General features: G+C 43.1%; 1 protein-coding gene across 1 annotated transcript in view; it reads right to left on the bottom strand.

Annotated features, from left to right (window-relative positions):
- The window catches only part of LOC126094953 (Down syndrome cell adhesion molecule-like protein Dscam2), an 890,199-nt gene that overhangs the window by 222,683 nt on the left and 651,292 nt on the right, over positions 1-16,224 (bottom strand). The window contains exon 9 of the mRNA XM_049909611.1: positions 15,926-16,157. Within this exon, the coding sequence (XP_049765568.1) occupies positions 15,926-16,157 (232 nt within the window). The remainder of the gene's footprint in view (positions 1-15,925; positions 16,158-16,224) is intronic.

Raw genomic sequence — 16,224 nt, 5'->3', positions numbered from 1 at the left:
TGTATGTTTATTCCCTTATAAATAAAAAAAATTTTTTTCAAATTTTAAATTCAGTGCATTAATGCGATCTTAGTAAATGAGTGTTCAATAAAAGGAAATGACGATTATTCCACTTGGAACCTGTGGAAGGAACATTAGCTTATTTGTTTTAGTTGTAAATATTTGTCATGTATTATTGTTTTTCTGACATGTTCTACATCCTGGAGGACCTGCTCACTACGGAACAATTGGAATGAAAGTAAATCTAATCTAATCTAACAGAATGGAATTGTGGTAGAAAACACTTTTCTGCTGATTTCAATTCAGGGCCTTATCATTTTTACTCCTGCCTACAAAACAATTTTCAGCATTTTTCTCTAACATCATATTTAAAAAGCTCCTGTTCTCGTTAATATGAACGATGCTTACTATTTTGGAGGTGAAGCCGGTCAAATATGATATCTGATACGTGTGCCACATGTATTAGATGCAGGTATCGGGCTGTAATTAACATACAGCATACAGTATATAAAATTAAAACAGTGCTGTTATATTTTTTTTGTAGTTTTCCAGTGTTGGCAACCAAGGGTTCCATAGCATAGTTTGTGGGGGACTAGCTAGAACTGGGGTTGGAGTAGTTTTAGTATTTTAGATGACTGGCGACTTTTAACTAACTGTAATTCCAGTTCCGACCCTATGAAAAATAAGCACAGTACAAACTTTTAAATTATTTTGTTGAAAGAAAAACACCTGACGAATCTATAGGTTTTCCTTTCTGTGAGAGCTAGGGTATATGGCGCCCCCCCCCCCCCCCTCCTTTTCATGCCCCTGGGCATGAGCATCTTCTTGGCAACTAAACAGGCACATGCAGAAATGTTTCTTTGGAGTTGCTTTATACATACTTCTCTATTGTTTGAGTAGTTTTCTATGTACAGCAGTAAAGTCAACAGTCACAGAAAGCCAGGGGTCTCCTCTGCATTTCTTGAAACTTTAATCTTTTCACTTAGAAGCTCGTTTTTCCCTCCCTGCTATTCCCAGTGTGGCCCTTCTGTGACCACAGCTTGTTATGAGTCAGACCGTCTAATGTTTTACGAATTCAACAGTCCAACAGGGCTGGGCAAAAGGGCATTGAGAAACAAAGGGAGGCCACTGCACACTCAGCCATTCAGCCGAACGGCCGGCGGTCTTCGTGCCCCTGTAGGACAGCCGTACGTGGTGTTGCAGGGTGTGCCTCGCGGCGTCCATTGCCTCCGCTGGCGCTGTTGGCAGCCCTGCATTATGCATGGCTGCCGGGGCCGTCTAGCTTCCGCTTCCGGCGTGTGATGAATGTGGCGCTAGTGTCGCGCTCACCAGCTCACCGCTACACAGTGCCCAGTGCCGGCGTGGAACGAGAGGGCGGGAGCCGAATTATTATCATACAATAAAGTCTGACTTATACATCGTCTAGAACAAAAAACAGGCGCAGATTCACTGTGTTGATCGATGGAAAAGTGTTGTAAGAATTATTACAAGTCACTTTTATATTTTCTGCGTTACTTAGTTCTCTATTATTATTATTAATCTTATTATTAATATCTTCTTGGAGATGTAGCCAATCTATGCAAGTAAGTAAATAAAAGGCTGTTTGTTTTTATGCCAGATGCATTTCGCTTCTTTTTATTTTTGAAGCGTCCTCACTGGCATACAACAAACATGAATTATAGACTACTGTGGATGTAAGAACTTTCAGCATTGCAGCGCGTCAGCAATCGTAAGTATCGAAATAATTATGAAAACTCCGCCTCGATTGCACAAACTATCTGGTGTTTACCTAGGTTTCAGCGTGTGTAACCACGCCTTCTTCAGAACAAATATAAAACAGCTTGCCTAAATAGGCATAGTCCAAGGCTAAAATCAACACCTACAGCGGCAAGACCCCATAAAATTTTTTTACAAATACACGATACATATGTACCAAGTCAGTAATAGCCTTTGACTATGCCTATTTAGGCAAGCTGTTTTATATTTTTTCTGAAGAAGGCGTGGTTGCCCACGCTGAAACCTAGGTAAACACCAGGTAGTTTGTGCAATCGAGGCGGATTTTTCATAATTATTTACACTGAGGATGCTATAGAAATAAAAAGAAGTAAATCGCACACGGGATAGAAAGCAGCCCTTTACTTACATGGACAACATTTGACCACATTTTCTAGAAGATATTATTAACATTTAAAAACTGAGTCTAGTTTGCTTATACTTTTTTATCCATCCCAAGTGACAAATTTCAGATTCTGGTAATCATCAATTCACCTTCATATTAAATATCTAATACGAAGTGTGTAATCACAATTGCACATTACGTAAGATGTAGGTGGCAACAGACGAGGGCTCATTTCAACTTCTGTGAGCTGTAACTGTGGGAAGATACTTAATATCAGATGATTTGCATAAAGATGTCTTGATAATGAGCAGCGGCGACTTGTGAGTATACATTCTGGGTATTCACAAGTTTTTAGATTCAGATTAATTTGAGAGTGGGTTAACAGCATAATAGTTACGCTTATAAACAAGTTTATACTTCTGCAACCACTGCCAACAATAACAACAACGGTAATAATAACAATAGTAATAATAATATGATGCATAAGTTATCTGATAAAAGAACGAATTGTTTTTGTGGAATTTTGTTGTTTTGTCCACAACGGAGTACACTTCAGGGCAACAACGAAATAATGTGTAAGCTTCTGCAACTCTCAATTTCGCATTTTAGTATAAGTGGGAGTTTTCTCTGACTGACGTAAAAGATCCTTAACAGATGTATTAGTTCGCGAATTTACTTCCAGGCTGAAAACTGATATTCTTACGCTGTTCCCACACAACAACTTGCGCTAAGTGTACACTTCCTTATTAAATGTTCGTTTGTAGTCGCGCTTATTAGATTTCGTAACTCTTTCATTCAAAGTACACTCCTGGAAATGGAAAAAAGAACACATTGACACCGGTGTGTCAGACCCACCATACTTGCTCCGGACACTGCGAGAGGGCTGTACAAGCAATGATCACACGCACGGCACAGCGGACACACCAGGAACCGCGGTGTTGGCCGTCGAATGGCGCTAGCTGCGCAGCATTTGTGCACCGCCGCCGTCAGTGTCAGCCAGTTTGCCGTGGCATACGGAGCTCCATCGCAGTCTTTAACACTGGTAGCATGCCGCGACAGCGTGGACGTGAACCGTATGTGCAGTTGACGGACTTTGAGCGAGGGCGTATAGTGGGCATGCGGGAGGCCGGGTGGACGTACCGCCGAATTGCTCAACACGTGGGGCGTGAGGTCTCCACAGTACATCGATGTTGTCGCCAGTGGTCGGCGGAAGGTGCACGTGCCCGTCGACCTGGGACCGGACCGCAGTGACGCACGGATGCACGCCAAGACCGTAGGATCCTACGCAGTGCCGTAGGGGACCGCACCGCCACTTCCCAGCAAATTAGGGACACTGTTGCTCCTGGGGTATCGGCGAGGACCATTCGCAACCGTCTCCATGAAGCTGGGCTACGGTCCCGCACACCGTTAGGCCGTCTTCCGCTCACGCCCCAACATCGTGCAGCCCGCCTCCAGTGGTGTCGCGACAGGCGTGAATGGAGGGACGAATGGAGACGTGTCGTCTTCAGCGATGAGAGTCGCTTCTGCCTTGGTGCCAATGATGGTCGTATGCGTGTTTGGCGCCGTGCAGGTGAGGGCCACAATCAGGACTGCATACGACCGAGGCACACAGGGCCAACACCCGGCATCATGGTGTGGGGAGCGATCTCCTACACTGGTCGTACACCACTGGTGATCGTCGAGGGGACACTGAATAGTGCACGGTACATCCAAACCGTCATCGAACCCATCGTTCTACCATTCCTAGACCGGCAAGGGAACTTGCTGTTCCAACAGGACAATGCACGTCCGCATGTATCCCATGCCACCCAACGTGCTCTAGAAGGTATAAGTCAACTACCCTGGCCAGCAAGATCTCCGGATCTGTCCCCCATCGAGCATGTTTGGGACTGGATGAAGTGTCGTCTCACGCGGTCTGCACGTCCAGCACGAACGCTGGTCCAACTGAGGCGCCAGGTGGAAATGGCATGGCAAGCCGTTCCACAGGACTACATCCAGCATCTCTACGATCGTCTCCATGGGAGAATAGCAGCCTGCATTGCTGCGAAAGGTGGATATACACTGTACTAGTGCCGACATTGTGCATGCTCTGTTACCTGTGTCTATGTGCCTGTGGTTCTGTCAGTGTGATCATGTGATGTATCTGACCCCAGGAATGTGTCAATAAAGTTTCCCCTTCCTGGGACAATGAATTCACGGTGTTCTTATTTCAATTTCCAGGAGTGTATCTCTCCCCTGGCGCGAACTTTTCCTGATAATTTACTTTTCTATTCCCAGAATGAGATTTTCACTCTGCATTGCAGTGTGCTCTGACATGGAATTTTCTAGCCGATTAAAGGTGTGTACTGGACCGAACACGAACTTGGGACTTTGCGTTTCGCGGGCAAGTGCTCTGAGCTACCGAAGCGCGACTCACGAACCGTCTACACAGCTTTACTTTTCTGTTAGCATTTAAAATAGATTCAACGTAGTTCATATTTATAGTGCACACAAAAGCCGATTCCCGAAAACTTAACAACCAACTCCGAACACAAAGTGCCGTTTGTGGAAATGATTTAACTGAAGTAGTAGTGTCTACCAACATGACCACGTGACTAGAATGCAGATGAGACGCTGAGATCCGTAAGAGTCTAAAGCACACCGCCGTCAATCCCTCAAATAAATAAGTTATACAGCTTTTTGTGAATTTTCATAAGTATGACGTGGGCCTACAGCAAAGATAAACCTGACTCACCATAAGATCAACGGATTTGAGGAATATGAATAATAGGAACAATCTTACAACTGATGGTGATGTGCTTTAAGCCCTTATGATTCTCAGTCCCTCAAATGGATTATTGTATGATAAAATTCGTAACTTAGTATACCATAACTAACTCAGAAACCCACCAATAGATTTACAACTTTAACATATACTGATTCCGTTCTAATTTTACCACAGTATATAGTGAGTGAATTAGCATATCCGAGGAATATGCTATTATCAAGCAGAATTTATGCCTTCTGAACAGGATAAAAGTTTGGCATAGTGTGCTACCACCTGGAGGTATAGAAGTAAACTTCTAGTTCAGTGGCAAGGGCCCACATCGAGAAGCCGTGAACGTTGTTGATCGAATCCACGTTGTTGATTGAATCCATATGCATTTGGCCCGAAAGGGAATTACGTCACGCGAGTTGCGCATGCGCAAATGCTCTTTAAAACGTGCACAACTGATGCTGTGTTCGTGATCCTGATGCCAAATTTCGCGTAGCCTAAAGGAGCAGTAGCGTGGTAGATTTAGGCGCTGTATCATTTATATTGCAGCGTCTATGTTAACAGCATTCAATGAAAAATAACCAATAAATCGTCAAGGTGTCCAAAGTTAGGCTGCTCACTTGCTCTTGTGCTCTCACACAGCAGCCTCCGCTGATGACGAGCAATGTCTGAAACTAGATATTTGTGAATTTGCGCCATCTTGACCGGACATCGGAATAAAATACAGGGTGATTCAAAAAGAATACTACAACTTTAAAAATGTGTATTTAATGAAAGAAACATAATATAACCTTCTGTTATACATCATTACAAAGAGTATTTAAAAAGGTTTTTTCTCACTCAAAAACATGTTCAGAGATGTTCAATATGGCCCCCTCCAGACACTCGAGCAATATCAACCCGATACTCCAACTCGTTCCACACTCTCTGTAGCATATCAGGCGTAACAGTTTGGATAGCTCCTGTTATTTCTCGTTTCAAATCATCAATGGTGGCTGGGAGAGGTGGCCGAAACACCATATCTTTAACATACCCCCATAAGAAAAAATCGCAGGGGATAAGATCAGGGCTTCTTGGAGGCCAGTGATGAAGTGCTCTGTCACGGGCTGCCTGGCGGCCGATCCATCGCCTCGGGTAGTTGACGTTCAGGTAGTTACGGACAGATAAGTGCCAATGTGGTGGCGCTCCATCCTGCTGAAATATGAATTGTTGTGCTTCTTGTTCGAGCTGAGGGAACAGCCAATTCTCTAACATCTCCAGATACTGTAGTCCAGTTACAGTAGCACCTTCGAAGAAAAAGGGACCAAAAATTTTATTGGCTGAAATGGCACAGAAAACGTTCACCTGAGGCGAGTCACGTTCATACTGAGTTGTTTCCCGCGGATTCTCAGTGCCCCATATACAGACATTGTGACGGTTGACTATCCCGTTTGTGTGGAAAGTTGCTTCATCACTAAACACAATCTTTGAAACGAAAGATTCATCTGTTTCCATTTGAGCAAGGATAAAATCACAGAAATCGATTCTTTTAATCTTATCAGCTGCAGACAGTGCTTGAACCAATTTCAGACTATAAGGTTTCATAACTAACCTTTTTCGTAGGACTCTCCATACAGTTGATTGTGGAATTTGCAGCTCTCTGCTGGCTCTGCGAGTCGATTTTCCTGGGCTGCGAACAAATGCTTGCTGGATGCGTGCTACATTTTCATCACTCGTTCTCGGCCGTCCAGAACTTTTCCCTTTGCACAAACACCCATTCTCTGTAAACTGTTGATACCAACGTTTAATACACCACCTATCAGGAGGTTTAACACCATACTTCGTTCGAAATGCACGCTGAACAACTGTCCTCGATTCACTTCTGCCGTACTCAATAACACAAAAAGCTTTCTGTTGAGCGGTCGCCATCTTAGCATCAACTGACGCTGACGCCTAGTCAACAGCGCCTCAAGCGAACAAATGTACAACTAAATGAAACTTTATAGCTCCCTTAATTCGCCGACAGATAGTGCTTAGCTCTGCCTTTTGTCGTTGCAGAGTTTTAAATTCCTAAAGTTGTGGTATTCTTTTTGAATCACCCTGCATTACTTCATCGAGAAATAAACTACGTAGAGATCTTCAGGTAATGATGGTTGGTAACTCCTGGGAGTTCAGCTGCATGTATAGGAGAGGTTTCTTCATTCACATCCACTTGCCGCACAAGTTCTTCGTGAAGTGTGAGTATTGTGTTTTAAGTCTGTTCGCTGTTGGTCATTATAGAGAATGCAAGCAAAATGAGGGTAGATTTTGTGTCAGTGACTACAGGTAAAGAGGAAAGTAGGATGCTAAACTTTTTTTACAGGCACATAGTTTAGTGTTGTCAAATCGCACTAACAGACATGAGTAGATTAATGTCCTTATCTGAAATTGCGACATATCCTCATCCCATGACACAGTCCAGAGAGGCTGTGGTTTAATGAATGACATTAGTGGATGATCTTGCAATCAGGAAATGTACACCACTGCTTCTTCATCGGTTACTGGTGATGAAAACTATGTTAACACGCAAATTGAGATAATATTTATATATACAGCAATATAACATATGACTATCAAAATGATTTAAAATGATAATGTTGAAAGTTGCGGTATTCTGATCAGGCCATATCTTAGCACTTGAGAATCATAGCAGAAATCATCGTGACTTGCACTGCATACGCGAAATTGTGTGCGGTGCATAGAATTGTATGAATTATTTCAAATAATTATTTGGTGGTCAGCCTAGTATCTGCAGTTTTGTAGCTCAGTTTTTCTATTTTCATTTGTAAAATTGTTTTTTGTGTTAAAACTTTCCATGAACGATCATAGCAGGTGTGCTATGTGTCCTAAATGCACCGGAATCCCAGTGAGTATTTTGTTAATGAACACTGTTATAAAAAACATATTGCAAAACAGGCACAACAGCATTTGCATGGCCAGTTCCAATGAGCATTACTCTGCAGACAAGGATGTCAAGAGACAGATGCATATGGTTGAACACTATAGAAAATCGAGTTAAGACTGGGTGACTGTGTTCAGTCAAGTATAGTTCCCACTAGCTCTCTCCTCTCCTCTCCTCACTGGGCCATTAGAATGGTTACCCCACCCCCAACCACGAGTGCATGGTGTATTATATCTGTATTGAAAAATAGGAGTTGAAGGAAATGAAGGATTTGAAATTTCGTGCCTTAGAAAATTGTTAGAAAACAAAAGAACAAAAAAAATATCAGAAAGAGCACTGGCGAGTTTCTTGAAGTTTTTCCACAAAAAAATTCGCACTTACATCTGCACCATTTGCCTCAGAACTCTTCATTTACTTTCAAGGCGAGTAGACGTCTGTAACTGATTCACCTTGACCTGCCTGCAAGATTCAAATAGTATTCACGAAACTCCTTGCATTTTTGTAGTTGTTCTCCCATTATTGGTGGCGTATATTTTATTTATATTTCTCCCAGACGTGTTTCGCTTTTTTTTATTTTAAGGCATCTTCAGTGGGATCTAGAACGATACAGTTTTGTTTTGATATGTATTATTTTTAGCTTATCAAATTGTTCACGTAGCGTTTTTAAAGTAAATAACTAATTATCTACAATTTGTAGGCATATGTTTTTCCTCTCATCTGGGCTAGAGGTAGCACAACCACTTCATTTCCGAAACATAAGCATAGTTCTATATTACGAATTATTTCTTTCTCACTGTTCACCACGTTTATTTTTATGGTGCATCGTTACTTTTTTGCCGTTAGATATAGATATTTATTCGAAACTGTGCTTTTAATGGTGTAAATATTCTGAGTACATTATGTGTTTCCCCTTGTTTGGTTTGTTTACCTGCATGTTGACAAACAGAAGAAAACACGAACTCACATTTTTTACGTCTTTAAAAGCACAGTTCTTGAACTAATAACTATAACTAGTGGCAAAGGAGTAACAATGAACCATAAAAATAAGTGTAAACATGATGAAGAGTGTGAAAGAAAAAATTCGTAATATAAAAATATGCAAATGTTTCCGAAATGAATTCGTAGTGCGACCTCCCGACCAGGTGAGAGGAAATTCAGGTGCCAATGAACTGTAAGTAATTACTTATTTACTTAAAGAAACACGAGGTGAACGGTTTGATAACCTAAAGGTAACAATTGTCAAAACAAAACTGTATAGTTCTAAATTCCACAGAAGATACCTAAGAGAAAAAAAGGCGAAACACGTTTGGCAGGAACAAATCACAGTTGCAGCAAGAACAGCTGGTTTTATATACAAAACAAATATTACTATGCTTTCTGCGGAGGAAGGACATGCAAGAAAACTCGTTCAAATGAATACGTTTGCACGTTATATCTACTTCATTGTAGAGGCTAATTAAATATAAGTTGGAAAAATGTGTGTGAAATCTTATGGGACTTAACTGCTAAGGTCATCAGTCCCTAAGCTTACACACTACTTAACCTAAATTATCCTAAGGACAAACACACACACCAATGCCCGAGGGAGGACTCGAACCTATGCTGGGACCAACCGCAGAGTCCATGACTGCAGCGCCTAAGACCTATAAGTTGTAGTTTATTATGTTTGTTAAGGCTTTCGCGGCCAGTTGTTGACAAACTGCCTGTTGGTTTGTGTCTCGAGTAGAGATGGGGGATCCGCTCTTGAACTGATTCATAGAGTTGAATCTTTCAAAGGAGTGAACAATCAGTGATTCAGAAAAAAAGAACGGTAGCTCCAAACGTTTCCCACGGCAGAGAGAGAGAGAGAGAGAGAGAGAGAGAGAGAGAGAGAGAGAGATGGAGCATATCAGCAGCGCCTCTGCTGGTCAGAGCACAGTGCACGCCACACAACACAGCCAGCGCCGGCCTCTGCCCTGCTTCTACCTTGGCTGCCTGCATTGTGCAGTGCCCCATTGGATTTTGTGTTTCACATATGCCGTGCCGTCTCTGTGCGTCGTCTGCCGCGTACAGTGTCTGGCGCAGCGTAACTTCGCATCGCACTCTGTCAGCGATTGTTTCAGTTGCACGTCCTGCCCTCTGGGCAGTTGATGCAAGCAACAGGACAGAGAGCCACCTAGCGGATAACATAGGAACTACTTGCAACAACCTGCTCGCAAGGGAACGGACGATTTGTCTTGGAGCGGGTGAGTGGTGGCCGTTCACCGCTCCCCCCACCCTCGGAACTCGCCCGCTCAACGCTCACCCCACCGTTCTCGACTCTAGCCAGAGCGTTGAGCAAAGCAACTCAGGTGTCACTCTGGTCTCTGCGGTCTTAGCTCACGCAGTAATACAGCTCGCGGCTCGACCTGCTCGACTCAGTGCTTCTGCATCGGAGTTCGTCTCTAATGGATATTGTTCTTCATAGTAATACCGCTATGTATATTACATTATTATATTATGTATACATCATTTGTTTTTATTTTATTTTTATTTGTTTAAACTGACCAGATTAGGTTCCTGACGACTCCTCTTACTATAGGATTTTTATTATGGACACTCGAATTTACGCTTTAATTACGAGCGAACCAATAAACGTATCGCAAAATGTGATACACCAATATTTTCCTTGTTTTATTCTGCGTAAGGCTATATGCAGCACTTTCGTTTTACAGTCAAATTTATATATTTTTTTCTTATTCTGGTACGGATTTTGCGATTTTAGGCGTCTTTGGAAGGAAACGTTCACTTTAAAAATATATGGCTTGCGATGTATTTGTATGAGGTTAATGAAGTTTTAATACATTATAGCCAAATATATTGTTAATGTAAATCTCAAGTCACAACATTTTCCGATCACCCAAAAAACCACGATAGTGCAAAATAAATCAATAATCAAAAACTTTGTCATATCGTGGAAATTTCAATAAACAATACAAAATTCTTACTCATTATCTGTGTTACTTCAAAATATGATCAAATAAGATCAAAATACAGGTATAGTACTGGAATAAACCAAGGTTAAAGGGCAATGTGCCTTCCATTTATTTGAGTGGTGAGTCATGAAAAAGATCTAATCCATTTCAGGGAGTGAACAGTTCTGATCCGATCTCTGAAAAGAACAGTTTTGCCCATCTCTAGTCTCAAGTTCTTTGGCTGAAGTTGTTCGATGATTTTTCTCACGTTTCGCCAGCACGAGTGGCTGGCACCGCCAAAGTTTCACCCTCCGTTGGTTGAGGGTGAGGCTTTGACAGTGTCAGCCACTCGTGCTGGCGAAAGGTCAGAAAAATCATCGAACAAACGTCTACCGAAGAATCGTAGACCCAACAAACAGTTTGTTGAAACTTCCTGGCAGACTAAAACTGTGTGGCGGACCGACAATCGAACTCGGGACCTTTGCCTTTCGCGGGCAAGTGCTCTACCAGCTCTGCTACCCAAGCATGACTCACTGCCCGTCCTAACAGCTTTAATTCCGCCAGTTCCTCGTCTCCTGGTAGAGCACTTGCCCGCGAAAGGCAAAGGTCCCCAGTTCGAGTCTCTGTCTGGCACACCGTTTTAGTCTGCCAGGAAGTTTCATATCAGCGCACTGTAAGATCCACGAGATAAATTTTAGCTACAGTGCGACGAGAGGAAATTATGTCTGTAACAGTTATAAACATTATCTATTTGACATATGGAAAAATAGTGAAAACAATGATAAATACTAATTATTTATATAATATTCTATGATGTAATTGGACATATCGATGTGTATCATACAAAGACAATGATAATTGTAAATTCCTTTTATGATCTGCGTTTATCTTCCTTTGTTTTTACCATCTGTTGGTTGGCTTTTGTAGGTTGCGGACGCATATCAAACTGAGGTCTGTTAAGAAATTATAATTATTTGTTAACTATTACTTGAGAATTGAGTTCATTATTATTATAAATATAAGTGAATAATTATTTGTAACTTTAATTCCTCACTCAATAAGCATTATATGTGTTAATTATTTCTTTCCGCTGCAAGGAGCGCAGCCATTGATGATAGCGATTTGTATCGCGTTTTTGTCTGTGTTTTCCTTAGAAAAAATCTAATGTTTGCTTGATGATACTGCACAATACGAAAGTAAAGTTTAATAAGGATTTCAAATACTTATCCTATTTGCTCTAACAATAGAAAGTCTCTATCAATTGTCTGCCGCCATCTTAACCATTATCTCAGCGGCAAATTCAAATTACGCGACTCTGCAGACATAAATGCCGAAGGTAATACAAATGTGTAAAAATAAATATGCACCGGTGGTCCCGAACTAATTTTAATGAAAATAATTCGAATCAGATTGGTTCTTTAGAAACAGTGCTCATAGCACGATCCTTATAACAAACTTTTCTAGCTGATGTATGGAGCCGAAATTAATTAAGCACGAGTTGCGAAGAATATTGTTTCAGGTAACATACGTCAGTGTTGTGGATGGCTGATATTCGGTGCTTTTAATGATCATTTTGCTGAAGATAACTGCTTCCATCATAATCAATAGTTGTATAGAATCTGTTGTATGAACTGTGATTTAGTGACACACAACTTACAGACAACATTTTAACATGACGTTAACATGGAGTTCTTTAGCAACTTGACCAAATCTTTTGCCGGGAGAAAAGTTATTTAGTAATTACTCAATGTAATAAAATAAGATTATCATTTTCATTTACAAATTAGTTAAAGACCAAACCACTGAATAACACAGCGAACGCCACAGCACACTCCACTGCAGAATGAAAATTTCATTCTGTAGACAGTTTGTTTATTACGCTTGTTCTGATGCAGTCGCTAAGCGTAATTTTCAGTTAAATTTTCAATACTTGATCAGATTATTGGGTATTAGCGGAACGGGTAACCATAATAAAGTGCGTGTGTGATAAATAACTGAGAATAACTGTAGTAAAAGCACCACCGTGATCGCCGGCGCTCAGTTTGAGATGATGTCCGTCTTTGGAGGAATCATTCAGTATCTGCAAATAACGCCCCTGCGGCTTGTGAGATGAAGAGTAAGGCCGGTATTACACTATCAAATTTCTTTGTCATAGATTTGATCAAAGATGTGATCAAATATTCCGTCAAATATACACTCCTGGAAATTGAAATAAGAACACCGTGAATTCATTGTCCCAGGAAGGGGAAACTTTATTGACACATTACTGGGGTCAGATACATCACATGATCACACTGACAGAACCACAGGCACATAGACACAGGCAACAGAGCATGCACAATGTCGGCACTAGTACAGTGTATATCCACCTTTCGCAGCAATGCAGGCTGCTATTCTCCCATGGAGACGACCGTAGAGATGCTGGATGTAGTCCTGTGGAACGGCTTGCCATGCCATTTCCACCTGGCGCCTCAGTTGGACCAGCGTTCGTGCTGGACGTGCAGACCGCGTGAGACGACGCTTCATCCAGTCCCAAACATGCTCAATGGGGGACAGATCCAGAGATCTTGCTGGCCAGGGTAGTTGACTTACACCTTCTAGAGCACGTTGGGTGGCACGGGATACTTGCGGACGTGCATTGTCCTGTTGGAACAGCAAGTTCCCTTGCCGGTCTAGGAATGGTAGAACGATGGGTTCGATGACGGCTTGGATGTACCGTGCACTATTCAGTGTCCCCTCGACGATCACCAGTGGTGTACGGCCAATGTAGGAGATCGCTCCCCACACCATGATGCCGGGTGTTGGCCCTGTGTGCCTCGGTCGTATGCAGTCCTGATTGTGGCGCTCACCTGCACGGCGCCAAACACGCATACGACCATCATTGGCACCAAGGCAGAAGCGACTCTCATCGCTGAAGACGACACGTCTCCATTCGTCCCTCCATTCACGCCTGTCGCGACACCACTGGAGGCGGGCTGCACGATGTTGGGGCGTGAGCGGAAGACGGCCTAACGGTGTGCGGGACCGTAGCCCAGCTTCATGGAGACGGTTGCGAATGGTCCTCGCCGATATCCCAGGAGCAACAGTGTCCCTAATTTGCTGGGAAGTGGCGGTGCGGTCCCCTACGGCACTGCGTAGGATCCTACGGTCTTGGCGTGCATCCGTGCGTCGCTGCGGTCCGGTCCCAGGTCGACGGGCACGTGCACCTTCCGCCGACCACTGGCGACAACATCGATGTACTGTGGAGACCTCACGCCCCACGTGTTGAGCAATTCGGCGGTACGTCCACCCGGCCTCCCGCATGCCCACTATACGCCCTCGCTCAAAGTCCGTCAACTGCACATACGGTTCACGTCCACGCTGTCGCGGCATGCTACCAGTGTTAAAGACTGCGATGGAGCTCCGTATGCCACGGCAAACTGGCTGACACTGACGGCGGCGGTGCACAAATGCTGCGCAGCTAGCGCCATTCGACGGCCAACACCGCGGTTCCTGGTGTGTCCGCTGTGCCGTGCGTGTGATCATTGCTTGTACAGCCCTCTCGCAGTGTCCGGAGCAAGTATGGTGGGTCTGACACACCGGTGTCAATGTGTTCTTTTTTCCATTTCCAGGAGTGTATTTGATAAAGATCATTGACGAAAAATTTGATGACAGCGTAATACCCCTTCTAGCGCTACGTCAAAGTTCAAGATGGCTGACGACACCAACTTGTTATTAACCGCAGCAGCTGCACGTACCACAATTGTATTGTGTGCACATGCGGATGTGGGGGAAAAAAGGAACCATACATACGAGGTTGGCAGTCTTAAATTCCTGAGATTACGACTTGATAATAAATTCAGTTGGGAGGAGAACACCACAGAAGTGCAAAAACGCCTTAGCAAATTTGTATTTGCAATTCGAGTGTTAGCAGACATAGGCGACATAAAAATGAAAAAACTTGCATACTTTGCCTACTTTTATTCTATAATGTCATATTGTATAATATTTTGGGGTAAATCTTCAAGTCAAACAAAGGTTTTCAGAGTCCAAAAGCGTGTAATACTTATTATTTGTGGAGTAAATTCGCGGACGTCCTGCAGAAACCTCTTCAAAGAACTGGGTATACTAACTACTGCCTCTCAATATATTTACTCCTTAATGAAATTTGTTCTAAATAATATATCTCTTTTTCCAACAAACAACTCAGTTCATACACACAATACCAGGAACAAAAATGATCTTCACAAGGACTTAAAACCACTTACTTTAGTTCAAAAAGGGGTTCACTACTGAGGAACACTCATCTTCAATAATTTGACAGCAAACATAAAAAATTTAGCTACAAATAAAGATCAGTTTAAAAGGAGCCTGAAAGACTTACTAGTGGCCAACTCGTTCTACTCCACTGACGAAATTTTTAAGAGAAACAAATGATGTGCATATTCATACTATTAGTATTGTTATTTCAGCTTAAAAAAATTGACATGTTCCACATCCACGAGGTTCTCCTCTGCACGGATCTATGGAATGAAAAAATAATCTAATCTGGGTTGAGCCGTGGGTTTTACGACGACACGATAAAAGCATTCAACAAAACTTGTTAGGTGAGCTTATAGTGGAAGACGTCAAGTCGTACATCAATTACTTAAGAATGGACAAGCATACATTTCTGTATATGCTCAGTGAAGTATATCCTCATATCGCAAAGCAAAATATTCACTTAAGAACTGCTATATCTGCGGAAGACAGGCTCACTGTAACACTCCGATTCCTTGCTACAGGAGAGGGTTATGTTATGTTAGGTTAGGTTAGGTCAGGTCAGGTCACGTTTCCAATCTTCTCAATCTGTTTTTGTATTCAGGGTGCCTCACGCGGTAAAACGCCTCATCAGCTTCATACATCTCTATCAATTTTGTAGTTGTCGGCACAGACCAACTGTATTTACCGGCAATGTTTATAAAAACACTACAGACGACAGAACGCTGCAGCGATGCTAGCGCTCCATGTGGTAACATGTCACACTGCAGTGAACAGAATACAAGCGACTTCTTTGATCAAATCTATAGCGAGGCCCTAGATTTGGTCAAATATTGGACGACATTTGACAAAGTTCCTATTACACCATCAAATATATTTGACAAAGAAATTTGATAGTGTAATACCGGCCTAACCCGTGAGTGCGACACAGCTGGAGGCGGCAGAGTCGCGCGACTGACCTCCGAGCCGGAGCTCCGCCGACGCCTGTGCGCTGTCAGCCTCGCCGTGGGCGACGCACTGGTAGACGCCGCGATGCGCGCGCGTCGCAGCGGCGACGTGCAGAACTAGCGGCGACAAAAGGCGCGCGCGGCCGGCGGCCAGCGGCTCCGCGTTGTGCAGCCACTCCACGCCGGCCACGGGCGAGCCGGACACCGAGCAGTTGAACGTCGCCGACTCGCCAGAGTTCACCACCTGCCGGCACAGATAAACAGAGTGGCGCTACCAGGTGTGCAATACTGCCCGCTGGCAAACCCAACTC

This window comes from Schistocerca cancellata, chromosome 1 (genome assembly GCF_023864275.1).
Source record: "Schistocerca cancellata isolate TAMUIC-IGC-003103 chromosome 1, iqSchCanc2.1, whole genome shotgun sequence".
NCBI lineage: Eukaryota > Metazoa > Arthropoda > Insecta > Orthoptera > Acrididae > Schistocerca > Schistocerca cancellata.
This window is presented reverse-complemented; position numbering and strand designations above follow the sequence as displayed.